The 27,951-nt window shown below is 42.6% G+C and overlaps 2 protein-coding genes across 2 annotated transcripts; both read left to right on the top strand.

Annotated features, from left to right (window-relative positions):
- The first annotated feature begins 10,656 nt into the window (after nt 1-10,656).
- On the top strand, nt 10,657-12,165 carry LOC137899370 (potassium voltage-gated channel subfamily A member 2-like). Its single transcript, XM_068743407.1, has one exon. It carries the CDS (start codon nt 10,657-10,659, stop codon nt 12,163-12,165), a length of 1,509 nt encoding a protein of 502 aa, XP_068599508.1.
- Nucleotides 12,166-22,476: 10,311 nt separating this feature from the next.
- Nucleotides 22,477-24,210, top strand: kcna10a (potassium voltage-gated channel, shaker-related subfamily, member 10a). Its single transcript, XM_068743506.1, has one exon. It carries the CDS (start codon nt 22,477-22,479, stop codon nt 24,208-24,210), a length of 1,734 nt encoding a protein of 577 aa, XP_068599607.1.
- The last annotated feature ends 3,741 nt before the right edge of the window (nt 24,211-27,951 follow it).

Here is a 27,951-nt window from a genome sequence, read left to right as displayed (position 1 = left end):
CCGTAATTTAAGTGTCGTGGAACGTGCAGGAACACACAGGGAGGAGGCCGTGCGCGTCAACACACAGCGGGTTCTGTGTGGCGCACCGGTGGACCAAAAACAAACAAACAAACCCAGAGAGAGGAGAACAACAAAGCGTGTTTATATCCTGTCAGAGACGCTCCGTTCAAAGAATCACGACTTCTCAAGTCACCGATCTGGATCCATAATTCTGAAAGGTTCCATCCGGGCCCAGACAGAAAGAGCTCCTCGAGCTGACGGGCCTAATGTTCTTCTCTAAGTGAAGGGATTGACCTGTTGTGCATTGTGCAATAACAAACGACAGGTAGTGACCGAAGATGTAGCCAAACTGTCCGGAGCAGCGCAGAAGGACACTCACAATGTATTGACGTGCGTCTTGAGTCGTGGTTCGTCAGTCATAGCCTATATGTATAATAATCAGACTCATTTAGATGTGTGTGTGTGTGTGTGTGTGTTTAAACACATGTGATCGTTTCGTGCGATGCCTTTAATGTGCGTTAACGTCCAGTCCAAATGTTCCAGCCTTTAAAAGTATAATTCCTCGATATGAACTGTTCCGGTTGGCTATTTCGTTTATAAGCGGTAAACCATAAAAACGTAGACGCACCGACTGTTACCGTTTTATTCTCGCTTCAAGAGACGTGAGTGTAAGAAAACACATCGCTTTCACACGCGCGCGCACGCAGCTATCAAGACGCAGCGTGCTTCGTGTTGAACGCCTCAAATAGAGCCTGCTGTGATGCAGTCACCATGGTGACGGTCGTTTCCTCGGTAACCCCGGTCATCGTTGCCATGGCATCTTTGTTTCTCCCGTAACCTCCCAGACAAGACGGCCTGAGTAAAATTGTTTTGTGTGTGCGGCGTGCCCACCAACTCTCACGTTAACAATTTTTTGGAATTGGAGTAAGAAGACGTGTTTTGAACTGCAAATGCAGCCGCAACTCTGAGAGACGATGAGCCAGGAGATGCTGAATGAAACGCAACGCGAGAGGAATACTGAATGGATGGGAGTGCGTTGTCTGTCTGGAGTGTGGTACCGCGGATGGCCGGCAGAGGCCGCTGCTCCCCCACTGATAAACGTGGTAAGTCAGTGACTCCAGCCTGTACGTCATCTGTTTACCTGCACACACGATAGAAGCTCTTTTTTATGAATGCTTATGAGTATATCATGTATTTGCTGCAGTGTACACGTTTAAACCTCCTGCTTCTTGGTCTGGGCTTTCTTTTGTTGTGTGGCTTGTAAATGGCCCTGCAGGCGGCAGTACATCCAGGGTACCTGTAACCTTCAGTTGACTTTGTTCATGAAATAAATCAGGGCATCAATAGCGTCCACCCACCCAGCTTCTCTCAGGTCTGCCCCCTGGTGGCCACGTTACACGTGCTTGCAGAACAAGGGACTCGTGCTCTTGACTCATTGACTCAGTTCAAACAACTAAAACTGTTTCTTGACTTTCTCGAGTTGATGTTGTTTACCAATGGAATCCCTCCTATCATTGGTCAAATGGCCTGCTCATCTTTCAGGGAACATAGAAGCTCTAGGGAGAGAAACGCTGATCCTTTAATCAGTAAACAACATGATCTATTATGGTGGAGATGAGAGCTACAAATCTATTGCAGATCGGCCAGTCTGGAAGCTTTCATCGGTGCATTTTTAATGAAACAAACATAACAGACGCACTTCTTTTCATTCTTACTCTCTCCACCTCTTCTGATGTGCATTTTCACGATTCATCTGCGTTTGCCTTGTGCTTTCTTCACAGGCTGGAATCTCCCTCTTTAATCTGTACACCTCTTTATTTAAGGCCACTAGAGTGCTTTTAGTCATTTAGTTGATGCTGTCATGATAGTAAATTGCAGTACGTAGGCTATTGAACTTGCACCTATTTCCCATAATGGGAAACAATCCTTTTGTAGTACAGGACATGTTTTTTTTTTAATGTTACCGGCTTCTCTCCTTTCTCTCTGAACTGACTGTGTTTACAGTTCTGTTTTTGCATGAGTGGTAATGAGACAGCAGGGAGAAGAAAAGCAGTCTTGCGTTGTTAATAAGCCCACTGAGCTGTGTGATGGGCCTGGCTTGAACAATTTTGCTTTTACTCATCCTCATCCTCCTCTTTCTTTTTCTCTCAGGGTGAAACTTCTTCTGGGTTTGTTTTTGGCACAGACCTCCTGGAACCCCTGATGAACCCATTTGAACTGCAGGTAAATAGAGAGAGTAAATATGATTTACTGATAATGGCTCACAAAGGCGTTCTTGTTTTAAATCTGTATGCAGTACCCATTAACCTAATGTCACCTCTTTTCATTTTAGCAGTGTAATGACTCTGGTCTTCCCGTTGGACCTGATGGGCCAAAGTTGTTGAGATGGATGTATTTCATTTCCCAATTCCTCATCAACCCTGGCCTCCTATCAAGCGGTGCCCAGCAGGTCTCCGCCACCACTGGATCAGGCCTTAGTCCAAAAGGCAACAAAATTAAATGAAAGAATGGGAAGAAAACCAGATATAAACCAAATTCAGGTACTGATTTTTTTTATTTATTTTCTTTAAGCTACCATTTAACGACTGCTCCTGCTCTGAAATCAACGCATCATGAGTGGAACCCACACATGAAAACTGAATCAGTCAGTAAACACATGTCAGTTGGAGCTGTGCTTTGGACGATGACATTTCTCCATAAAAAAAGGCACATTCGTGAAACAACCAACAAGTTTGGAAAAGCATATTTCATGTCTGAACTTTATTAAGACATATATCTTCATTCTGTATTCATATTTCCGGGTAATGATATTCATTACAGTTAATAGACATTAAGACTGAGATCAGCCACGATACGCTGATCTAAAACTGTGATAGAAATCAAAGACTGTTAGCCATATGCCTTTTTTTTTTTTGCTTTGTGTGCTCTGTATTTGCTAATATGTGAAACACACACATACAAGATGTATGTATCGGTGATGGTTACTGAAATCCCCCTTGACCTGGAGAAGAATTAAAAGGCATGCAATTACACACAAACACACACATGTATACACAAGCCTGTGATTGTCTCTCTGTGCACTGATATTCAATGGTAGTGGGATGATTCCTGTAGGGGGGGGGGGGGGCTGTGTATACCAGTATTTGTTCTGTGTTATTATATGATGTCTCAAACATGACCCACATAAAGCGATAATGAGTTGTAATGTCATTATTTGAGAATGGCTGCATCCTGCTTTCTGAACAAATGCGAATTATTATGTCTCAGAGAATATTTCGGTTTGGTTCCCGGCTTTATCTCGCCCTGTGTGCGTGTGGTGCATTGCTACTGTGGGACGTGAGATCTGCCGAACAGCATGGCCCTTTAGGGGTAGATGTTTCTGTACAGTTAAACCATTTCTCTCATTCAGGAGAAATAAGCTGTGAACTATAAGCCCGGTGGAAAAGGTCATATCGTCACAGTGTGGAGGCGGTAAATAAATGTGAACATTCTCCCGGAGGTTAGCAGCCACCACGCTGTCGGCCTCTGCGTGATCGAGGGTGCTTTATTGGGCCGGCGAGCCCAGCAGCTTGCTAATAACTCCCTCGGCTATTGTGCGTCCACAAGCTGCTAACCGCCTGTCTGTGAGGCATGTTGGTAACGCAGTGGCAGTTCTAGACTAAATGTTTATCACCCCCCCCCCCCCCCCCCTCCATCGAGCACAAATTGTCCCCCAAGTGATTTCTCTCTGTGGCTCCTTGCAGGCCAATTCTCTTTGTCCTTTGCCGTTAATCACGTTGTGAAAGATGTGATTGAGAATCAGAAAAATAGCAAAAATATGTGCTGTTAATTTGCATTAGCAAAATTGTGCCTATGATGTCATCAAAACTAGACCAACGTAGCAAGGAGGGGGAGGGCTGTTAGAAGAAGAAAGGGCCTCATAGGACAGATTTAGCCTGCACCCTTATGCAGTCTGCCAACTGTTGCAGCGTTTATGTCAACATGGCTTCCAGGATGGATAGAGATTTACCAGCGTGTTAGTTTGTATTCCTCCGTTTCTTCAGGGTTAAGCTGGGGATTGTACAAGAATTTGCCGGTGTGTGTGTGTGTGTGTGCGTGTGCGTGAGCGTGTTTCTTGGCAGCGAATCTGCATATTGTCCCACAGACTGCTGAGGTGTCCACAACAGGAGGACGAGAGGAATTAAAACAACGCCCACCATCTCTCAATCATGAGCTAACGGCACAAAACAAACCGTGCTCCATTTATATCTGGAGAACAGAAGAGGACAGCTTGAGATGATCCAGCCGCCCACGACAGACCTGGACTTGGACCTCTGCGCATCCATTAATGGGAAAAACCTGTGCCATTAACTGCAGAAATGTTCACGGGCAAGACTGAAAGGAGAGTCTCAAGTAGCTGGACCTCCGGATGATGATGATGAATATATTTATTAGATAGAATGTTAGAGTACAAGTACAGTCACACAGTAGCATGTATTACAGTACAAGTACAGTCAAACATCCTGTCTAAGAGGAGTATTTCAAAAAAGCCCTTGCGGTCTTGTTTCCGTTGAAAGTCTTAGTACATAAATCATCGACATTTAACAATACAATTTTTGCAATACAAATAAAAATAAAACCAATATTAAATTACTCAATTTATGCAAAATAACATTAGAAAAATAAAAATAATTTTACACCACAGATGCAAAATGACAATGAATGTCAATAAATTACATAAATTACAATAAATTACCAAGACACTTAATATGTGCAACGTAGGTGGGCAAAAAGGGGGTTGGGGGGTGGGGGGGTTGATCCGGAGTGAGTCGCGATGACTATCTCCGTTTCTGTCCCCCTAAAAGGTGTCATTTTAGGGCTCTTTTGAAGGAGGCCAAAGAAGTGCTTTTTGACTTCATGGCCAATTAAACCTCGGAGTTGACCAATATTTGAAGAGCAATAGCACACGGTCATGATGATGGCGGCGCACACACCGGATGACGCACTTGATTGCAGCCTTCCCTGAAGCTCAGGTTCAAGTCATCTCAGCACCAAGTTCCACTGTGGATGCTCCAATTGGTACTCAACCGGACAACGGAGAAAGAAAGTCATGGAGAGCCATACAGCCAATGAAAAATCCAAAACACTACTGTGTAAACCCAAAATCCCTTCAAAGCCTTCAAAAAGAAGCTTGCTATACAATTGACACAAACATCTCAAAATCATGATGAAGCCTCATGAAACAATTACTACTGTGCCATCATTAGATACAGAGCACCATCTACTGATAGAAAAGCGTATTGCCTTGATGTTAAGACTAAATTATTACCATGCAACATGTAAAATGCACAAATTATTGCAGCATCTTTATGAAGATGGAATCACTGAATCACTTTGAGCTGCTAATAATTGATTATTTTATGCTGCATTTTCAATCTTGACTTCTACGTATGGGAGTTTCCAAGCGCTTTAAGCAACCACAATGACTATGCTCACCAGCCAGTCATTAGCTGAGTCAGCGTGCTGTTTGGTACAGAGCAGAGCGCGAACAGTGGGATTTAAGAACCTCCAGTCCAGCTGAATTTCTTTTCTTTTCTTGTGGACCTTCAATTGACAGATATCCCTATATTAGAGACACTCCACTAGTAGCTGGCAAAAAAAACAGGTTGCTGAGGAGGATGATGCTGTTGCTAGTGCCTCTGTGAAAAGCCTATTATTTCTGGATGCTGATTGGCTGGTCGATTCTAGCTGTCATCCACACAGGCACAGAGGCACAGGGGGGCTACCTATATCCTTGTCTTTCCGACAAGCAGAATAAGTCAGGCACAGACACTCTTAGACTCTGATGTAAAAATGCATTGGATTTTTTTTTTCAAGGAATAATTTGCTGCCTGTGATTTGACTCGTTACCGTCAAAACAGACAGACAGACAGACAGAGGAGAGGTTGAAAATAGGGAATGAGAGAGAGAGAGAGAGAGAGAGAGAGAGAGAGAGAGAGCACTCTACTGGATGACTCATCGCTCTGTCATTGTGACCTTTGCATTTCTAGCTTTAAAAACCTCCCCTTCGTTTTCATCTTCCGCACACCTCTAAATACATTTCCTGCTGGCTGCATTAGTCTCCCTCATCTATTAATCTTTCTGACTTCCATTTGCAAAGGGGAGATTTCCTCCTTGTCACCCCGCATTCAGTCCATGTTTTCCTCTCTGCCAATCATCATTGTAAGGATAAATCTGCCAATAATAAACACACTTATAGCGTATACCTCGTCATGCTGTTCGGATTTCACACTCCAAAGTTCACTGTCTTATACTAAACCACAAATCCAGAGTTAGGTAATTGATCTGTCCTTGTTTGTTATTTGTTGAAAGCCCGAGAATGCCAGAAAGTGAAACCACATCCAGAATCAATAGCGTAGTACTCTGCTCTGACGTTATGGCCATATCTCATCGTATAAGTGGAGACCATCATCGTGGCTGCTCTCAACATGTAGAAGGAGAACATGCAAGGTCAATTTTCAAGTATATAGAGAGAGAGCCCACAGGGAGGTGAGCAGGGAGAGAGACAAGAGGCGATGAAAGGAGGAAAAAAGAGAGATGGATGGTCAAAAAAAAAGGTAAAATGGTAATTATGTTCTTGGCTGGTTGTCAAGGAGGAGGTTGCCTGTTGTGGCATGCTATTTTCAGGCCTGACATGATTAATGAAGAAATAGAAGGAGGAGTTCCAAGCATTTACAGGATTTATTTTACTTTTTAGGAATATAAATGTAACAAAGAAAAAAAAAACAGCCAGGTTGTGTGAAAAATACAAACAAGGTCATTACTATTAGTGTCATTAATGCACGTCTTTGTCTTTCTGAATTTGGTTCAGTTTCCTCTTTTTCCATAAAAGTCTTTGTCTTGTAGAAACATTTGTGTGACATTTTGACAGGTTACTGCACGCTAAAGTAACTGATCACCTGCTGCAGCGCTAGCAGAGGTCACCCAGGACAGAGCTCCTCCCCTGCAGTCTACTGTCATACATAGATCAACACCCTCTCTTCTCTCCTTCACTCTTCCTCCCTCTCTCTCTTCCTCCCTCTCTAACTTTCATATTTTCTGCTGCATAGAAAAGGGTGGAGATTTGAGAGCTGCAGGTTTGCTGACTCACATACTGATGCACAAATACACTGATGATGTAACAATATGTCTCAACTAAACCATGAGTGGGCGTATATCTCATTAAATTATTTTAATGCGTTTGTATGGATCCTGTCCACAGGATGGATTTCTGCATGCCCACTCTATTGGCTGTCAGGTCGCCACAGTGAACCAGATGCAAGAGTCACAAATGAGGGGTTGATTGATTCAAGGGCAAAATTTCAATTGTATAGAAAGGCTCAGATGCAGCAGTCATGTGGGAACGCCACTTTGAAAGCATTCTTAAGTTTCTCCGTGAAGTTTTATCTGGTCTGCTAAGCTGAACGCAAAACGGAATCGATGGAGTCTTACAGAGACTTGGCACAACCTCAAGGTGAGAGGGACGCGGAGACAAAACTGTGGAGCTCAAACGGTTGGTAGGCAGAAAAGATTATCACACTGTGTAAAATGAGGGTGAGTTATAGTGTTATAAGGAATAGCTTATTATTGTGGGGTTAGTTACAGTGTTATCTAACACCTAAAACCAGGGGGAGGGGTTATGGAAAAGCTTCTGAATTCTGACATGAACAAAATATTTCAAAAATAATTACAAGAATAAAAAAAATACACACCCATTTTCATCCCATCTATGCTATCGAGTGATGAGTCCAGTTTGTCGTTATTACTGAAATTGGTAGCTTTCCCTGCACATGAATGCACCATAACAAATTCCAGTGGTGTATAAGTTCAAACATAAAAACTGCATTATTGATGGCTGCAGTGAATGCAATGACAACTAATACTGGATATTGGTGACTTGTGGATTACCACTCTAAGACAAATGTTAAGTCCTCGCTAAGGCTGTTAACCAGAGTGTAAAATTGCTTGAGTGTGGACGGATGTACCGCTACAGCCCCTGTGGTACCGCGTGCCATGATAATCAACGTAAGAAGTCGAACCAGTCCTCGGGCAACTAAAGAATAGAGCAAGGAAAACACACGAGGCATCCCTCAAATGTTCACCTGGGAATTGTGGAGTGTCTTTTCTTCCCCCTTCTTCTTCTTTTGGCTTTTCCCGTCTCTTTTTCTGGTCATGTGCAATTTGCACGCTCCGCCTGAAGACGTATCTGGGGTTTCCCCTGTCCTACTTTCAAGCAGAGGAGGAAAGAATGCACGTTGGGAAATCATCATAACTTTCATATGGCTCGGGATTTCATTATGAAGAGTGCAAAAGAATGTGCGTCTCCCTGTGCTTACGAATTAGGAGCAGTTACTGCAGAGAATGCAGGTCTTTGAGTAGAATTAGCAAATCAACACTTTGTGTCGCAGCCTGTTGCCTTCTCAACAGGTAGACCTATTACCTGATGCAAATGCCACAAAGAACACAGACATACAAGCAGATGAGTCCATGATGGGTTTTAATTGATGCTTTCATCGCACTCGAGCCATAATGTATCTGAAATTATAATATAACAAGGCAACAAGAAAGTTACTGAGCAGGTATTTGTTTCTCGACCCGCAGCAGTCACAGATTTCCTTGATAATTATATCTCGTATTACCAAATCACTTCCTTCATTGCAGTTCGGAAAGGGATTTATTGTCCTAGTTTTCTCATCTTGTGTTTCTATTTTTCCAGATCAAAGTAATTTGTGTGTGGGGGTGGGGGGGGGTCAACATTTTGGAAGACCGTATTGTTCATCGTCTTTGTTTACGTCTTTACATTTTTTTTTTTATTCTCTGTTTTCTCTCGAGATCCACGTTTGCTTTGAAAATGATTTCCACCCTGTGGTGGGCGATGCTTTCCCTTTAATGTGGAGCAGCGAGGAGCAGGAGTGTCGGATAAGGGGGGGGGGGGGGGGGGGGGGGAGTGATGGGGCGAGGCGCGCATTAAGCGCTTTCAGTATGCGCTGCGATGCTCTGCTGCAGCCCACGCGTCTCAACGACAGTGAATTATGGTGAAATATGAGAACATGGGGAAGAACAGTTTGTCGTGATGAGACCTCAGAGCCGCTGGACAGATCAGTTGAATAAGCGAAGAAGGATAAATATGAAGGAACGGACTGACGACCAGAAGGCATCTTTTAAGAGGAGACAAACTGGATACAAAAAATAAATGCGTCTGAGCACCAAAAAGAATCAGGGTGAATTCCTGCATGCCATTACCTGAAATGATTCTGTAGTCGGGGACAGATGTCTGCTTTGTTTAGTGCATGGAGTCCTGGAGAAGGGTGGGGGGGGGGGGGGGGGGGGCTGCAAATGGCTTAAGCATGTCTCGCACCTGCCGCTCCGGACGAACTCACTCGCGCTTGCCCCAAACTACGACGCTGTGATGTAACATTTGAATATCTCAGATCTCAGTATGCATGAACGTGGCTGCTTTGTCTCACATGTATCTTATTAGCGCGTTATTAGCGCCGTCAGAGGCGCGCTAGTCTGTGAACATGAGCTTCCATCTGTGAATCACTGGTGGTTCCATGTGTACATTTCCCAATCGGGGGACACACACACACACACACACACACACACAAAAAACATGGTGGTGTTTGCGTGGAGATGCATTTAAAAGAGGAACATTTCAGCAAGCCAAAAACGGCAAAAAGAAATACATCGTCATATGAAAGTGTTTGGAGCTCAAACAGGTGATTTTGCTTCAGATAGATTCTACCACAGCATGGCTGCAAACGAGAGACACCAAAATCAGCCGCTCATGCAACCTCCCTCCCTAAAGTCTCCCCCCCCAAAAAAGAAAAAGACAACCGGCTAGACGAGCGTCTTTGTTGACGCTGCTAAAGTGTAGGCGTGATGCCGGTGCCAACATGCGCTGAGCTGAATGCACGAGAATCACTTTATTCTTAGCGCTACAATAATGCCTCCCCCAGCACATCCACCTTTTAACTGTAGCTTCCCCCCCCCACGTCATGCCGCTGCAGAGTCGGAGCTGTGGGCGAAACATGCCGTTAGAATCTAAAACTATCCGTCTTTACGCATGCACGTTGACTTTACTAAGTTTGAGAGCGGAATATTGTTCGCGTCAAACACGAAGAGAGATGAAATTCGTCTCCTGCATGGAGCACTCAGCACATAATCAGATTTCTTGGTTGTAATAGCGTCCTGCGAGAGCTGATGCAGTATTACTGGCTGGCATATTGATCCGGCGATGCATGAGAGGGAACTCATAGCTAAATAATTATAGACACAGAGGAGCCTATTTCCTGAAATGTTTGCCCCCCCCCCCCCCATGTCACAATTTGAACTGCCCAGGTTCTCCCTGTTTGCATTTCTAAGATTTACTGAAAGACACTTAACAAAAACAAACAAACAAATAAGTCATCATTCATGAATTCTGAATGCATGAGTTGCTTCATTGATAAATTATTGCTAAAGTTCATGCATGACTTGTGTAACTTCTGTATGTTTTTAAATATTTTGTCTTTTGTCTCCTGTCCTGTTGCTTTTCGCAGACAGGTCTGAACCCAGGAGCTTCAGGAGCCATCATCTTACCGTGGTCCAAAGTGGCCCCGCCCCGTCTCAAACCTGCACCTCCCACCTTCCTCCAGCATGACGGTTGCTGCCAGCGACGTTGCAGACGAAGCTGCTGCACATCCGGGCCAGCCTCACGACCAGTACGACCCAGAGCCGGACCACGAGTGCTGCGAGAGGGTCGTCATCAACATCTCAGGTTTGCGTTTTGAGACGCAACTCAAAACCCTCTCCCAGTTTCCAGAGACGCTGCTGGGGGATCCAAAGAAAAGGATGAGGTATTTTGATCCTCTTCGGAACGAGTACTTTTTTGACCGGAACCGACCCAGTTTTGATGCTATCCTCTATTATTACCAATCGGGAGGGAGGCTGCGCCGGCCTGTCAATGTGACTCTTGACATTTTTTCAGAGGAGATCCGGTTTTATGAATTGGGTGAGGAGGCTATGGAAATCTTCAGGGAGGATGAAGGATTCATAAAGGAAGAGGAGCGACCTCTGCCAGAAAATGAGTTTCAGAGACAGGTGTGGCTGCTGTTTGAGTATCCAGAGAGCTCGGGTCCCGCTCGCATCATTGCCATCATCTCGGTCATGGTGATTCTTATCTCCATTATCAGCTTCTGCCTCGAGACACTGCCAGTTTTCCAAAATGAAGAAGAGGAACGCTACAATTATCCATTCCAGTCCATGTCTAACGTCACCTATGTCTCCAGTGGTTCGGCATATTTTACAGATCCTTTCTTCATCGTGGAGACCCTCTGCATCATCTGGTTCTCTTTTGAGTTCCTGGTTAGGTTCTTTGCCTGTCCCAGTAAAGCTGGGTTTTTTGGCAACATCATGAACATCATTGATATTGTGGCGATCATCCCCTATTTCATCACCCTGGGCACCGAGCTGGCGGAGAGGCCAGAGGACAGTCAGGCAGGCCAGCAGGCCATGTCTTTGGCTATCCTCCGTGTCATCCGACTGGTTAGGGTGTTTCGTATCTTCAAACTGTCACGCCACTCGAAGGGGCTGCAGATCTTGGGACAGACTTTGAAGGCCAGCATGCGTGAACTCGGCCTCCTCATCTTCTTCCTCTTTATTGGCGTAATCCTGTTCTCCAGTGCCGTCTACTTCGCCGAGGCAGATGAACCGCAATCCCAGTTCAACAGCATTCCTGAGGCCTTTTGGTGGGCAGTGGTTTCCATGACCACCGTGGGCTACGGGGACATGGTCCCAACGACCATCGGAGGAAAGATTGTGGGGTCTCTCTGCGCAATTGCTGGTGTGTTGACAATTGCGCTGCCTGTACCTGTCATTGTGTCGAACTTCAACTACTTCTACCACAGGGAGACTGAAGGCGAGGAACAGGCGCAGTATCTGAATATCCCAAGTGTGCCTAAAGCGAGCTCAGCTGACGATCTAAAGAAGAGCGGCGGGGGGCGGAGTGGCAGCGGGTCCACTCTGAGCAAGTCCGATTACGTGGAGATTCAGGAGGCCGTAAACCATAGCGCCGAGGACTTTAGACCAGAGGGTATGAAAACAGGAAACTGCACCCTGGCCAACACTAACTATGTGAACATCACTAAGATGCGTACAGATGTGTAATGTGAGCTAAAGTAGACGGTTAACCCTTCAGCTGGGTCTACAAGGAATGTATAACTGGGAGGATGAAGCTATGACTCCCCCCCCCCGTACTGATCGACAAACAGCAATCAGGCAAGTCAGATTGGGAAAGGTTAATAGAGAGGATTCCACGGTCTCAAGCATCCTCTGGCTCTTAGAATAGAAATGTCTTATATAAAGGACGTCGTCAGCATTTGCATGGAGTTAGGTGACAATAGCTGTGCTATTTGCTAACTGTAGTCGACAGCAGCCTAACCAGTAATAATCAATATTAGTAGTGTAAAGGGATCAATGGAATCTGCCTTCTTGCTCAAACTGCCTTCAAGAGAAGACGCACAGTAACAATTTATGTCAGGTCGATATTTACTTTTAAGTTTAACGTAGATTGTTAACTTGTGATGAAAAAACATGATCAGCACTCAAGAGCAACTTAAGCTGCTCCGACTGCCAAAAATCACAGCTGTTATGTCAGGGGGGAACTGAATTGAAGTGATACTAGTGTGCTTCTGGCCAAAATGGTCAATTTGCCGATTGCTCTGTCGGAGGAGAAGCCCGAGTGCACTCACATTCCTCACCAGGACCTGGTCTGACTGTGCCTCGTACAAGCTGGTGGCCTCTGTAGAGCACGACAGACAGATGGAGCACAATAATAATACACCACCTTCTTCTTCCTGCCCTTCATTCTTGATGAAGTTGAAGTGATTTTGCAGCGTACTCTCGGCCTGTACTTTGTTTTGGGCCAATCCTGGTTAGCAGTTGGATTGAAGAGTCTAGCTGAACAAAGTGGATGTCGATTTAATCTATCCCTGTGTTTTGTAATAATATTGTGTTTCTCTCCCACATTTTTATGGTGTACGTACCAAATGTAGAAAGAAAGTGGCTTTTTTTTGTTGGGGTCCAGGTGAGAGCTTGTTTCTCCATCCTCTTCACCTTGAAGTGTCTCTTTAGAGAGCAGCTGGGTCCAAAAGTCCAGTTCAATACCACTGTGCAGAAGAATTTTGCTATATTTTTAACTTCATAGCATTCCATGTTTCCAGAAATAGAGCAAGGTTAAGGAGGAAACTAGTTTAAGATTTTAAGTTGCTTTATGTCAAAATTAAAATACAGCACACATATTATGACAGCAAAATAATGTATTTTTTTTTTGTTGTGTTTAGTTCTCAGATCCATTTATCGCCATGCCACAATTTCAGTTGTGCATTATTCAGTCTTGGAAAAGAGGAGAGAAACAACGTCGGCATTTTAGTCTGCTGTAAGCTTGCTTGTAACATCCAGAAACCCATTAGCAGTGCAAATGAAATTGATTGCTCTTAAATGATCAAAGTGATATATTGTTTTAGTTTGTCATGCTCTCCTTCATTCACAATTCCCTTCTTAAGCAATACGTCAAAAATATGAACGCTTGTCTGCCTATGGAACAAGCACAAAGAACCAAGAACAATATATAATTTCACCGTGTCTTACTTTGTCTCTCGCTGGAGATATCAGGTGACTGAATTTTGGTACTTGTGCCGTTTGAGCAATCATTCCAGTAGTGCATTTTGAAAACATGGGTTGTATGTCCGTCATCATGCGTTATCAAACGGATGCTATTCCACTATTGTAGTGCTGCATGTCTGCTGAAAAACTCATCATAGCATGAATTAGTAATTAGACTAATCAAAAAAAAAATATAAGAATGCAAACTTACTTCAATGTATTACTATATCTGCACAGGCACTGGAGTCATGTGCAACATGCTGTGTGAAAGTCTTTCGTAGCGGCATATTGTCATGTCTTTTATCTTCTTTTCACGTCTCTGTGGAAGTATTTACCCGGGGGGGGGGGGGATTGCATTGGGTTGAGAGAGGAAACGCTGAGGCTTTGAGATGTAAAAGTATGATAGCTACCAGTAAATCATCCCAACGTATGATATAAACTCGTGTTACTCTTGCTTAAGCTTTACAGTCTTTACAATCTGTTACAACTCAGTAGCAGTGTCTCCTCATACTCAAAGCAGAACAGCAGCTATGATCTGCTTGCCAGCCAAGTAGATGCACAAAGATTCAAACAGGCAGTCGCTCAGCTCAGCATCGTAATATTCCAGGGGGGGGGGGGGTTCTGAGTGCCCTTATCTCGGCCATATAGGTCGATCAGGTGTAATGTTGACTGTGCATGTGTGTGTTAGTGCAAGATGGAATGAAAGAGAAAAAGAGTGAGAGACATAGAAAGCTTTCAGACGCACAAGGTGAGTGTGTAGTGTTTGAGACAATGCAACAGACGTCATTTGAAACACTGCACCTTTGGTTCTCTGCATATTCTATTCCATTCTAGCACTCTGTTTACTGCCTTTTGTGTACACAGAAAGTCGATGTATAAATATGAATCAAAGACAACTGAAAGTAACGTCCTGCTCCTGAGACAAGCTGCGGTATCAGCCAGGGCCGGTTTCTATTATATATTTCACTGATAATCAAAGTAAAGGTAAATGTAGCTCTCGACCTCCTTTGCTTTGTAGTCTATTGTGTACACATTTTTCTACACTATACTTGTGTACTTGCAACACCTATATGTGACTTTGAGTGTACTGCCACCTTGTCCTGCTCTGTGACCAAGTACACAACTGAACCGGACACTTTGTCAAGACAACACTGCCTTTGACAAAGCCAACAGGAAGTCAGGAGGATCTCACATCTTTGCTGGATAAAGAGGACGCCTGACGACACACACACCTATATGGACACACCTCCTGTGGCTGAATGGACATAAATCCACTGCCAGTGGTGAATACACACAGCCATGTAGACGATGTATGTAAAACGTAAGAGTGCTTTCAATGATGTCTTAAAATGCCTAAAGCTTCAGCTTTATCTCAAGCTTCTGCTGTGTGTAGTTTCCTGTATAGCACGGAATCAAAGTGAATGCTCGCTCAGTTAATCCAAGAAGCTCGATTTGTGCAGTAGGCGAACTGTCTCTGATATTTGATACGCTCCAGTGAAGGAGGATGAAAGTGTGTCAAGACGTGAAAAAGGAAATATAATTTCTATGAGATCTTTAACTTATTTGTGTCATGAGACACTGTATAATTGAACTGTTTGTTTTTTTCACTATGTTTTTCTAATTGAATGTTATTATTGGCTCACCTTTGAGCCTCACACAGTGCAGACCTTGGTCAAATAGATTCTGTCTGTATGTCTAAATACATATTTACTCCAAGATGACCACTTTCTCACGCTCCTTTTTCTTCACGTAACTGTTATCCTCAAATGTGCTGGCTGAGATTGTAGGCTTTAGGGCATTTCAGTCAGAAAGAAACTCGACAATGTGCGTAAAGGAGCTCCATTGACTGCAATGTTACCGGAAAATATCAAAGTGATCCGGAATGCAGGATCTCTTCTGAATCAATATATCAACTGATCCTGGTAAGATTCCCAATGCATCCTGAAAATCTCATTTCAAGATCCGTCTAGCTTTTTTGAGTTCTGATTGCAGCTGTCGAAAACCGTTAAAATCTGAGACGTGAAAAGTCCCATATGCCAAAACGACAGAGAATGAATACATGCTTGACCGAGTACAGTAATAGTCACCATAGTGACAGTCAAATCCTACTGACTTCCTCTCCTCTCTTTATTTCTACAGACTCGTTCCTCACAGACATGATATGCGGGAAGGGGGGGGGGCTGGAAATATCCCATCCTTATCTATTATTCATAAAGTCAAAACTGCAAAACTACAATCCCTCTTGGCCTTCTCATTACTGTTCTGTGTTAGAGATGGTCACAGAGGTCCAGTGGACAGAAAGACACACACACACAGCATCTCTTTTTTTTGTTCATGATACCTCTTAGTGTATTGATTAAGTATGCATCAGAAGTGAACGACATAATGGGGCGGTGTTTGGAGACCATTAGCAGTCGACGGTTAGCATCTCTCTATACTCGACTGCTCATTTACTCTCTTGCCGTTTGTGTGGTCCCCTATGTTCAAACACGGCTCGAAAAAAATGCAATAACAACAACCCAAAAAATATCCATTCTATATGTATGTGTAGGGTACAGGCAAGCCACTTAATCCAAATGGAAACCCCAGGCTACCTCTTAATTGATAGTAAATAAAAAAATATGAAACCAGCAAAGATAATTGTTTATTGACTAATGCAACCTGTGTAAATATAGAATCAGCAAACTTCTTTTTGAATTTGTTACAAAGCTGATCTGTGTGGGAAAACATGCCTGTTTAATTTTGTTTTTTAGGAAAGCATCACGCAGACAGACGCATGCTGGGCACAAAGCGCAGCGGCAGCGCCATCAGAGCCCTGCGGAGGGCAGCATGTTCATTGTACAGTAATGGGAGAACAAAATGACAGCAAGCAATGCAGGGAATCTTTTTTAAGCCACTGGGGGTTAACCCATTGACCCCTGGGGCCCTTATGAAAGGCCGTGCAGTGCAGGTGCTTACTTATAATACATGAAGTGCCTCTGGTGCAGCTTTGAAGTAAAAATGGCTTTCCGGAATTTAGAGCTGGATGTAAACCGAGGCTCTCAATCATAAATCAACACGTACGAGCCCATGCACGTTGGCAAAAGTGCACGTTGATGTATAAGTCGCTCTTGCCCCTTTACTTACAACTACAGATCTTCCTAAAGCAACTGAATGACTGGATGGCAACGTGGGATGCATTTTTTTATTTTGCGCCAAAGGATGACTGTGCAGTTTGTTCTTCATCTTCATATGTTTCTTAAATTGAAGCCGCTCTCTGACACTTAAAGGCACCAAAAAACACCTTTCGTTGTGGGCATGTCGGTTTTATTTTAAGTGAACTATTTGCCTGATGGTGAAGGGAGACCCCTTGGCGCGCGCACACGCACGCACGCACGCACACACACACTCGGGTCCCCTCGAGATAAACTGGGATTTTAAAACGGGAAATTGGCAAAATTAAACTTAAGCTTGCTGTTGTTACGTCATCCTCACATCTGGTCCCACGTCCGCTGCGCCTGCTGTCCGTCCGTGCGTCTTGCGATCAGTGGGATCCAGAGAGAAACTACCGGTAATCATGATTCGGTCCGGAACGTCAAACTTTCCCTAACAGCGCCGGGAAGTTTCTCGGACCGTGCCGGTACTCCAGGTAGGCTGCTTGCTCTCATAAGCCTGTTGCTCAAGGGGCGCGGATGGGCTCTTCCTGCGCGCGTGTTCGCTGTGCGTTTCTTTTTCAAGTGTTCCGTCTGTCGCCTGAACGAGCAGACCTGACGTCATAGCATGTTTGATCAAAGAAAGACGCAGAAAAAGGAGAAGAAGCTGATGTTTCTAGACATTATTATATTCACTATAAATGATTTAGTTGTAACCGACGTTCCCTCTAAGGTGCGCTCGTGCGTAATTACGCACAGCTGATACGGTCTTCGCGCAGCGCAAATCTAGCACAAAAAAAACCCCAACCTAAATTGATAATAACATAAACACGTAAAAAATCATTCCGTGCTATTTCCCACTGAGTCAGTGAGTGACCGGTGACTGGCTGCTCCGGCTAATGATGAGATTCACATGTTTTTACGCATCTAATAGACGCCATTGTAAACGGAGTTCCAGGACTCTCTCAGAACCACAGTACACACATCCTTTGCTTGTTCCTTTTATCTGTTTTATTTGTCGATTTTTATCTTGTTTTTATGTTATTTATTTTTATACTATTGTGTACTTTGAGATTTGCTTTCAAATGTAAAGTGCGTTTAAAATAAAATGTATTATTATGATGTTGCTCAAAGTTGTCCGAGGGACTGCTCGGGGAGTTTGTGTGTTTGCTCAGACGCATGACGCGGTGTTTTTTTTTATTAAGCTTCTTTCAGTGATTTTGAATTACAGTATTTCACAAGAAGTAAATGTACAACACAACAATGGTCTGTCCGTATTTCACGCTATGGGATGCATCCTGTCAGTGTAATGTGTATGATAATTGAATCATGTTACATTAATGCCACTAAAGTGCTAAATAACAACAAATGATAACAATAGAGGATAAAAGGATAAGAGTCCACCATTGGGATGCTTTGAGGGAGGATAAAAATTGTGACTTTTGTTACTCAGTGGAGTTAGTAATAACCCACCCGAGAGCTGCATTGGCTCATCAATGCAGCTCTGTATAGGGTTAGGAGAGGTTATTGCTACTAACTTATAGCGCACACATTCTTTTGATGCTTTTTACACAACATTCCTGTAAATAATGGCATTCTCTGAAAGGATTGTAATCGCAAAAAATATAACTCAAGCAGTATTCTATTTCCCTGTGCATGTCTGTGTCTGTTTGAGTGGGCGTGTCCCTGTCTGTGTTTATGATGTGCATGTATCTGTGACGGTTCACTCATATCTGTGTTGAGATCCTTTGGCTTAGAGCACTGAGCTGCCCAGCCTGTATTAATCTGCTTAATAGGGCGAAAACGCTCATCCAAAAATACCAGCGCTAACAACCAATAGCCTCACACAGCCAGAGATCCCACTCTACATCACAAGAGCATAACAGATGGACCAGCACTCAAGGTCAAACGTACGATCCTGTAAACTGAAGTGAGAATGGCCTTGTCGTTTTTTCCACATGCGATGAAAACTTAATGGTCCACATGACAGATACAGCATCTATTTTCAGTTGCAGACATTTGATTATTTTAAATTATGAAGGGCCACCTCTAACTATCTACAACATGCATTAGTGCATATAAAATATGGATCTGTAAATTAGAAAGGGGGAGGAACAAAGAATAAGAGGTTAATTTAAATCAGTGTTTCCAGAAAACTGATGAAGATCAGGTGTAAGAAAGGCAGGCTAAGGTGTGGGATAATCCCGACTCCCCGAGACTCAGCTGCAGGCAAACGCCGATTTGAAACTTTAAAGACTTATCTGAAGCCTGAAGTCTCAATTGAAGAACCGGGGACACGCATAAATACACAATAAGAGAAAAGAATAAAAATGAATGAATCCCAGAAAAACCTTCCAGATAATGTTAAATATTTAGGAGACATAATTGCTGTAATATGAAATCCAGTTTTCACCTTATCCAGTACTTAATGAGCTCAGATGAAAAGGAAAAACATATGTGTCCAATTTTGAATCAGAACAGAAAATATAAATCAATAGCAAATATTTTCTTTAGACCCATATGGTCAGTTTTTGACAGACAGTATATAACCATTTACTGCCAACCAGCTCAGAAGAAAGGATATGCTTGTGGATAAGCTAAATCTGTCTGAACATCTGTCCATGTTTATGCACATGTCCTTAAGTCAGAGGTTCTTAGAATGTACAGTAGTTTAGCAAAGCATGTAATACCATCATTCTGATGCACTTTTCCATATAGTCTCACACTGTTGTTGTTTTTTTTCTATCAAATGCGTGCAGTACTTGTCTGTATTTGTGTGCATTAACGCATGACATGCAGCAAGCCATATGTCATGGCGGTCTCCCACTGAGGCTCCTCCATGTATTAATAGTTTTGCAGGAATGGTCTGAGCCCCATGCAGGGTCTTGCCTGGGCCCCATATGACAGGGGTCAAAGTCACACTGGCTCCTTTGAAACATTTTGCCCTCACTGCCCTGAGAACAACTGCTCAAGTATTTTTCCCTGTTCATTATAAACTGAATTTTCATCCACTTTTTTCCTTTTTTTTTGCAATGTGAAGATCATCCATCTGCCTTAAGACATTTTCCAAGATTTAACACAGTTACACTATAGTTAAACCAAGTATCTACAACATTATTTATATAATGAACATGCCACAATGAAAAAGACATCGGTGAATAAGAATTTGGAAGGATTAGGGAATAGTTTACTGAGAGAATAAAGTAAGGAGTTTTATGTTTTGTGTGGCTTATGAAGGAATTTTTTTTTTACACTTATTATGACATTTGTCCATTTTTCAGAGCTGTCCAATCAAGGGCTCTAATTTAAACGGAGTTGCTTCATCGACCAATCAGATTGGAACTAGAAATTCTATCCTGCCCACTTTAACAGACAATGTAAAACAATGTGTGACAATGTGACATAGATCTTATTTAATTAGTAGTGCAGCACTTTACTTACTTTATTTACGTTACTTTAATAATTACTAAATTAAATTACTAAACTAAACTAAATAAAATTTGTGTTAGAGTTATGACTGGGTCTCATTATGATACCACTGAAAATGTAAATCCTTCTTGAATTCATAAGAGACAAGTCAAATCAAAGGGCATAAAGAGATTAAATTAATCTTGCAAGTGTACAAATATTTTGAATATAATAAATAGAACAATACATTTTCACGGTGCTGACAAGATTCCCCACAGTCCATTCACACATGCTTCAGGATTATGAGAGTGAAAAGGAAGCTCCGCTACATGCATGTGTCTAAATATGTTTTACGGTGTGAGGATACAGAGGAATGCTGGTCACTCTGTGGAATTCAATGTAAAATAATCTGGAACAGACTTTGTGGTGATTCCATTCCTCTTTTTTTTTTCATGCTCAAGTAATGGAAGACATTACACCGAATGCCATTAAAAATGCATGTTTTCAAGTTGCTCACTTGCAAGAGGGCTGGAGCGGAGTTCAAGTGCAGAAGGAGGTCAGAGCTCTGATCAGCTGAAAGTGAAGTTGCAAAGAAGGAGAAGGGAACTGTGCCCATCTTAATCTGTCACCATTTGTTCTGTCCTGTCCTGCTGAACATGTTAACAGGGTTGTTGAACATCATTTATTAATGTTGATACTGTGATGCTCAGATAGATCTGAGGATTTAATCTCGCCGTTCCAGTCTAGAAGACCTTGAAAACATCACACACATCACACCACATGATCGAGATTGCTCACGGTATAAAAGACACAGGAACACACACACACACATTCAAAAAAAGTAATGCAGAGTTGTAGCAAAAATGTGATAATTGAATTTTTGGAATAAATCCAGATAGCGATCCATGATTTGTATTCAGTTACTTCAATAGAAACATGTGTCCAATTTTGAATTTGGACGAGGGTTTAATTTTCATTTCTGCCGGTTCTTTGCAGAGTTCCTTTACAGAGTTCCATACTATCTTTCTGTCTTGCTTTTCTGCTGCCTATGTATGCACTTGCGCACTATGTGGCCCTTAGCCCAGCTCTGGTTTCTACTCCAGCATAAGGTTACCCTATGTCGTCTGTGACAGATAAGTCATGCTGGTGCCAATTGAGGAGAGAGGTAGCTGAAAGCTGCAGCACTCACAGAACTTGTGGAGGAAGCCCCCGTTCCACGATTCTGTTCAATGTCTTACATCATACTGTACACACATGGTCTGAGTGCCTCTTTCTAAGGCAGGTAAGCTGCGTGTTGCTTGTTTTTTTTACTCTGGCTATATGAGCAACTTATATTGAATGTCCAGTTATATTTTCCAGAGCAGATATTTCACTGCAGCTTTTGCACATCTATTCCTGACTCAGAGATCAAATTTGAAATGTCTTGAACCAATTTATTTTTTAGTTATCTTCACTCAAAACATATCCCTCTGACTGGATCTTGACACCAACTGTAAGTACTACATGTAAGTGAATTGTTGAGTCGGGCAGACGAGCTTGATTGCTTTTGCAACCCTTTTACCTTCTGGAAAGTTAAGTGCTTAAAGAAAAGTTAATGATTCTAAATTATTGGAACATCATGATAATCAGGATCAGGAATTTAAAGTGATGGAATGAAGGAAGTCTTGACAGTCTGGCGAGGGTGTGGTGTCTGAGCTGAGTCTATGAAGGGATGTGATTCAGCAGATGGAAAACAGAATGAACTGATGACAAAGGAGGAGATAGATCTGTGAAAACAGGAGACGTTATCCAGGGACATAGAAAATATTAAACTAGACTAGGTAGCCGCCGTGACAGTCAGACAAATGTCTGCTTGCCTTAGAGAGCTGTCTTCAACGAGTGATGTTGAAATATCGTTGAATTTGACCGGAAGAAAATGTCATGCGCTTCCCTCTCCATCCATCCTGGTCTCACTGCTGGCTTCCAGAGAGATAAGAAACAAGTCGGTATGATGAACTGATGATGTCTGAAGTCATACCTCTGTCAGCTTAGTACAGTAAACCAACCAGTAATCAAACGCACTAACCGATGCTCTCTCTCTCTCTCTCTCTCTCTCTAGGCATTCAAGGGAATAAAAACAAAAAGGATATTCTCAATTTATCTTTCCGTGGAAATGCATCTGTGTTGGTTCTGCTGAGGACTCTTCTGACAAGGCAACTACATTGTTTCACCTGTGCGGCCGTGTGATTGTCTTAACCTGGGGGTGCCAAAGCTTTGTCCTGGCTGAAGTGCAGCCATGGATGTGGCGCTGGTAAACTTTGAGAGCCTGGATGACCTCAATGGGAGCCTGGAGGATGATGCTGATGAGACTACAGCTCTGACCGTGGATATGCCCCCAGAGCACAGCAACACCGGGAGCAGCTATCTGCTTCAGAGTAATGAGCCATCCTCCACACCTTCTCCCCATGGCCCCGTCTCCTCCAGCATGGGGGAACCCACCTCATCTTTGCCCACCCCCCGTACACAGGCACTAGGAGTACCTCTGTCACCACGCATGCCAACGCCAAGCAGACAGGGGCGCAAAAGCTGCACCAGCATGATCTCAACTTGGAAATTGCTGCTAAACAGTGAAGGCACGAAGGAAAGCGAAACAATCTTTGACCGTCTTGCTAAGGAGTGCTGCGAGGATCTATTTGTCGATAAGCGAGGACTTGACGATGGAGATCAGAAAATCATTATCAATATTGCAGGCCTTCGTTTTGAGACACAGCTGAAAACGTTGGACCAGTTTCCCGAGACTCTTCTCGGGGATGCTTCGAAAAGGATGGACTACTTTGATCCAATGAGAAATGAATACTTTTTTGACCGAAACCGACCCAGTTTTGACGGGATCTTGTATTACTATCAATCAGGGGGGAAGATCAGACGTCCAGCTAATGTTCCTCTGGATGTGTTTGCAGATGAAATTGTTTTCTATGAGCTTGGAAGTGAGGCCATGGAGCACTTCAGAGAAGACGAAGGATTCATAAAGGACAGTGAGATCCCGTTACCTGATAAAGATGTGTACAAGCAGTTCTGGCTGCTGTTTGAGTATCCAGAGAGCTCCAACGCAGCCCGAGGTGTAGCGCTGGTGTCTGTTTTTGTTATTGTAATATCCATCATTATTTTCTGCATGGAAACTTTACCAGAATTCAGAGATGACCTGGACCCGATCGTGCCCATAGCAGTGAAGTCCTTCAATGGATCTGGAGTGCAAAATTCTGCGACTTCATTTGGTGTGAAGCCCACAACGTTCTCCGATCCCTTCTTCATCATTGAGACCGCCTGCATTGCGTGGTTCTCCTTTGAGCTGTCTGTGAGATTTCTGGTCTGTCCTAGCAAAAGGGATTTTTTTCACAACCTCATGAACATCATAGACATTGTGTCCATCATTCCGTATTTTGTTACTGTGATTACAGAAATTGTCACAACGCCAGCGGAGAACTCGGGACAAAACATGTCGTTAGCCATTCTGCGTATCATCCGTCTCGTCAGGGTGTTTCGTATATTCAAACTTTCGCGTCACTCCAAGGGACTGCAGATCCTGGGACAAACTCTGAAGGCCAGCATGCGTGAGCTGGGCTTGCTCATTTTCTTCCTTTTCATCGGAGTCATCCTCTTTTCCAGTGCAATCTACTTCGCTGAGGTGGATGATCCCAACACGCAGTTTGTCAGTATACCCGACGGCTTCTGGTGGGCTGTGGTTACCATGACCACTGTGGGCTATGGAGATATGTGTCCCATTTCCATGGGAGGTAAAATAGTGGGCACCTTGTGCGCCATCGCAGGCGTGCTGACAATTGCTTTGCCGGTGCCCGTTATTGTTTCCAATTTCAACTACTTCTATCACAGAGAGACGGACGCAGAGGATAAGTGGCCCTTAGCAGACGTTACTGAGAAAGTCTCGAGTGCTGAACCAGACGGTAAAGAAGGCAGCAATGCCTCACTCAGCAAAGCCAATGGTACCGGGCAGAGCGACAGGCAGAAGTAACCGTCTGTGGAGGACATGATGCCATTTCCATGAAGGAAAAAGTCATATAAAACAAGAGTATGGACAAAATGAACCGATTTGATTCCCCTCAAGAAATTAGATCAATTATAAAATATTTGTACCTCATAAACAATGTGAATGCAAATAGACACATGTTTGTTCTGTAGTCTGAAGTCGCTGATATGAAATTTCAATTAGAAAATAACATACAAATATTAGATTTTATCACGTTTATGGTCAGGGTAATATGTCAACATAATTTGTTTGCAGGACTGTCTTTGATTTACAACGACAACACAAGCCATGTGTCAGAGTCCATTATCAGTGGACTGTGTTGCAGAGCTACGTCTTACTAAGTGTACAGACATGGGATATCTGATATGGTTTTATGATTGATTTTCTGATTTATTGGTAAATTAAATGTGAGCAGCCATTCATGCTAACATGTGTCTGACTACAGGTTTTACTTGTCTTGTGGGTACATAGATATTGCAATACACCCATATTGTGGGAACCTACCTTTCTTTTGAGGACAAAACGCTGGACCCCGTAGTTAAGAATATATTTATATATTTTTTTGGAGTGAATGTTTGGTTTAAGATGAGGCACTGCACATGAGTGGAATAAATCAAATGTACTTTATTCACACACACACACAATTATCCTGTTACTGTTGTGGATGAGTAGCATATATGTGGCTTGTAGTACAATGACTACCTGTATTTAAAATATATAATGATTTTCAATAACTGTCAGATTAATGTGTTCTCTTTGATAATTATTGTGAGTAAGAAATCTCCACTATTGTTAGTCTTATTGACTTTACACGACGTATTATAACAGGGTGCCTTATATTATGTAATGTGTTACATTTGCCATACATAATCTTAGATTAATATCTGTGTTTATCATCCTTAAGTATTTTGTATTTTGAACGAATGTCTTGAATGAATTCATTAAATAGAGTGGTCATTCCTCCCAGATTATATGACAGAGAGTGCATCCCAACATTTCTCATGAATTGGTGTCACCATGATCTGATAGTTGGACATTGATTCAAGAAAGTGGAAGAAATTGAAGCCAAATATAAGTGAAGGGAACCTACAAGGCCACAGGAAATCATAGCCCTATAATCTGTTTTATATGGATGGGATGATTGTCGATAATGTTATACTAGTGTACTACTTTGGAAGTACATTTCATGAATGCCTCTCAACTCGTTAACATGTTTTCATGTATTAACAGAAACGTCAGATGGTAAAATGACTGACATTAATTAGGATCTTAGAATAGGACCTAACAGTATACAGCTGCAGATATCACACACCGTGAAAACAGAGCTGGTGGGCCCCAGAATGCAGAGACGGGGGGCAAGATAAACGTTTACAGTTTACTAGAAAAATTCTCAGGAATACACAGACTGACAGGCATCTAAAATAATAAATAAATAAATAAATAAAAATCCCTGTCATTAAAAAGCAAACTAAAGCATGGACTGGCTGAGGTCCTAGAAAATGATGAATGAAAATACAAAAGACGAATGCTGCTCAGGTGCTGGAGAAAACGAAAATCAAAGAAATCTGCGAGACAAAAACAAAAGCTAGAAAATCTTCATGAAGAGCAGGCAAAACACATTTGAGAGACCCCTACAGCAATGGGGGAATGCGAGTTGGCAACAGGACACGAAGGCATCATCTGACGCCGGCGCGTCAGCGGGGCGGGGTCTAAATAGCAGGCAGTAATGAGCTGGAATGAATGGCAGCTGTGTCTCAAGGTGTGTCTCATGCCGACGCTCCCGCGGCCACGCCTCTATGCTGGGCCACAGGGGGGGCTGGGGGAGCTGGAGTCTATCCCAGCTGACATTGGATGAGAGGATGATATGCCCTGGACAAGTCGCCAGTTTAATATGAAAGAGAAACGAGCCATCACACTCACATTCATGCATGTGGACAAGTTAGAGTCATTATCCTCTGTATTGCATGTTTTTGCTGGTGGAACATTTTTGCTTGAAGCAACAGTGCTACTCACTGCACCACCGTGCTGTACGACTATTATATTATTATTATTATCATTGTTGCATGACAAAAGTTTATAGTTTAGCCACATTGGGTTATTTTTTTCACCATTACAGCCGTGCTACAGATTTTGACATGCATCTCTCGATACGTGTTTGTCAGCTGAGGGGTTGGGTTTCATCAATTGTAATAATTGGTGTATTTTTTACTAGAAACACTGTTGAGCCCCAGATTCAGATTTATTAAGGATAATTCCATCTGAAATATTAATTCAATCACTGAGGACTAAAACAGCTTTTCATGTTAATCCTGATGTGTCTTTCTCAAGCTGAGATGAGTGTGTGCGTGTGCACATGTGTACACACGTGTACATGCATGTGTGTGTGTGTGTCTCCTATCATCGTGTCACTGTGGGGTTTTAAGCATAGCCATTCAAGCCGGCTGCTTCCCTGGCAAGGTTGGGTATAGGTCACAAAAATTGTATTCCATTACAGCCACTAGATACCTCATCAAAATTGTAATCGGAAATTAAATCCAAGGGATTACACAATGTATCTGAATGAGAAATGTTGGTTGTGGTTGTATAAATATAATCTATAATGATTTGTGTGTGTGTGTTTTATTTTCAAATCACCTTGAGTGCCTGAATCTGGATTTCTTTTTTGCTTTAATCTATAATTTAGCATGTAGAAATCTGTAATGTGCAAGAGAGGATGGATTGTTGCTTCTTTTAACGTGTTAAAGATTTTTTTTCAATTGTGTCATACGTATAAAAGTTAACTTTTTGGCTCAAATAAAATTTATTATTAACAAAAATATCTGTCAACTAACTATCAAGCAAATACCCATTGCAATTCATAGACATCAAGTGACTGAGAGCAACAAACATCAACATGAATGTGAGTCATACAGAAAATCTAGTGTGACTTTTTGAAGAAATTCAAGGTTTTATTTTTATCACTCATGATGCTGTTTGTGTATGTGACAGTAGGAGTGTTATCTTTTGTGTGCAATGTTGGACGTTAATGTCGGAAACTGAAAATGAAACCATTCCAGGTTCCGAAAGGACAATCAGACACAAACTGACACATTAACACATAAAAACCCATATAAACTGAAATGATTTCCACGTTCATTTGTTATGTTCACCTTTCCAATTTACTTTTTATTCAAAGTTTTTGTTGACCTTTCTCGCTATTATTTCTCAAGAACAAATTAACTAAATTGCAACGGTGACTTTTTGAAAGGTGAACATGCAGTGTGAGTGATCTCTGGGCTTAAAATGCACAATGGAAGATCACTGTCAAGTGCTAAAAGATGCATGAGCGTGCTCAGTCATTAACGAGATGCTTTGATGGAAAGTTCCACAACGAAGTGAGAGATATTGGGAGGGAGGACGAGTGCACAAGGTATAGGATGGACGGTGTGTGTGACACAAAGGAAAGAGTCAATCCAGGTTATTTCTGTCCAAACTAGGGCCGCCTTCCTAAAGGGGTCTATATGCTGTGTCCATGCACGTGCACGGGATCCTGCGCGTGTGATTTTGTGTTCGCGCTGCAGCTGTTGAAAATAACCCTGTGTCATTACAGTGCAACATTATGTAACATGTAAGAGCATCGAAACAGAATACATGAACATTGGGACCATTGGATTTATAGTTTTTAATAAACTATACTAAAACTATAAACTAAAAAAATGTACAATGTTGATGCACTTTGAACAATCA

Source organism: Brachionichthys hirsutus, chromosome 2, assembly GCF_040956055.1.
Source record: "Brachionichthys hirsutus isolate HB-005 chromosome 2, CSIRO-AGI_Bhir_v1, whole genome shotgun sequence".
Classification (NCBI taxonomy): Eukaryota; Metazoa; Chordata; class Actinopteri; order Lophiiformes; family Brachionichthyidae; genus Brachionichthys; species Brachionichthys hirsutus.
This window is presented reverse-complemented; position numbering and strand designations above follow the sequence as displayed.

What these genes read in the sequence shown, in the direction of transcription:
- LOC137899370 (XM_068743407.1), top strand. Translation starts at nt 10,657, where the DNA reads ATGACGGTTGCTGCCAGCGACGTTGCAGACGAAGCTGCTGCACATCCG.
- kcna10a (XM_068743506.1), top strand. Translation starts at nt 22,477, where the DNA reads ATGGATGTGGCGCTGGTAAACTTTGAGAGCCTGGATGACCTCAATGGG.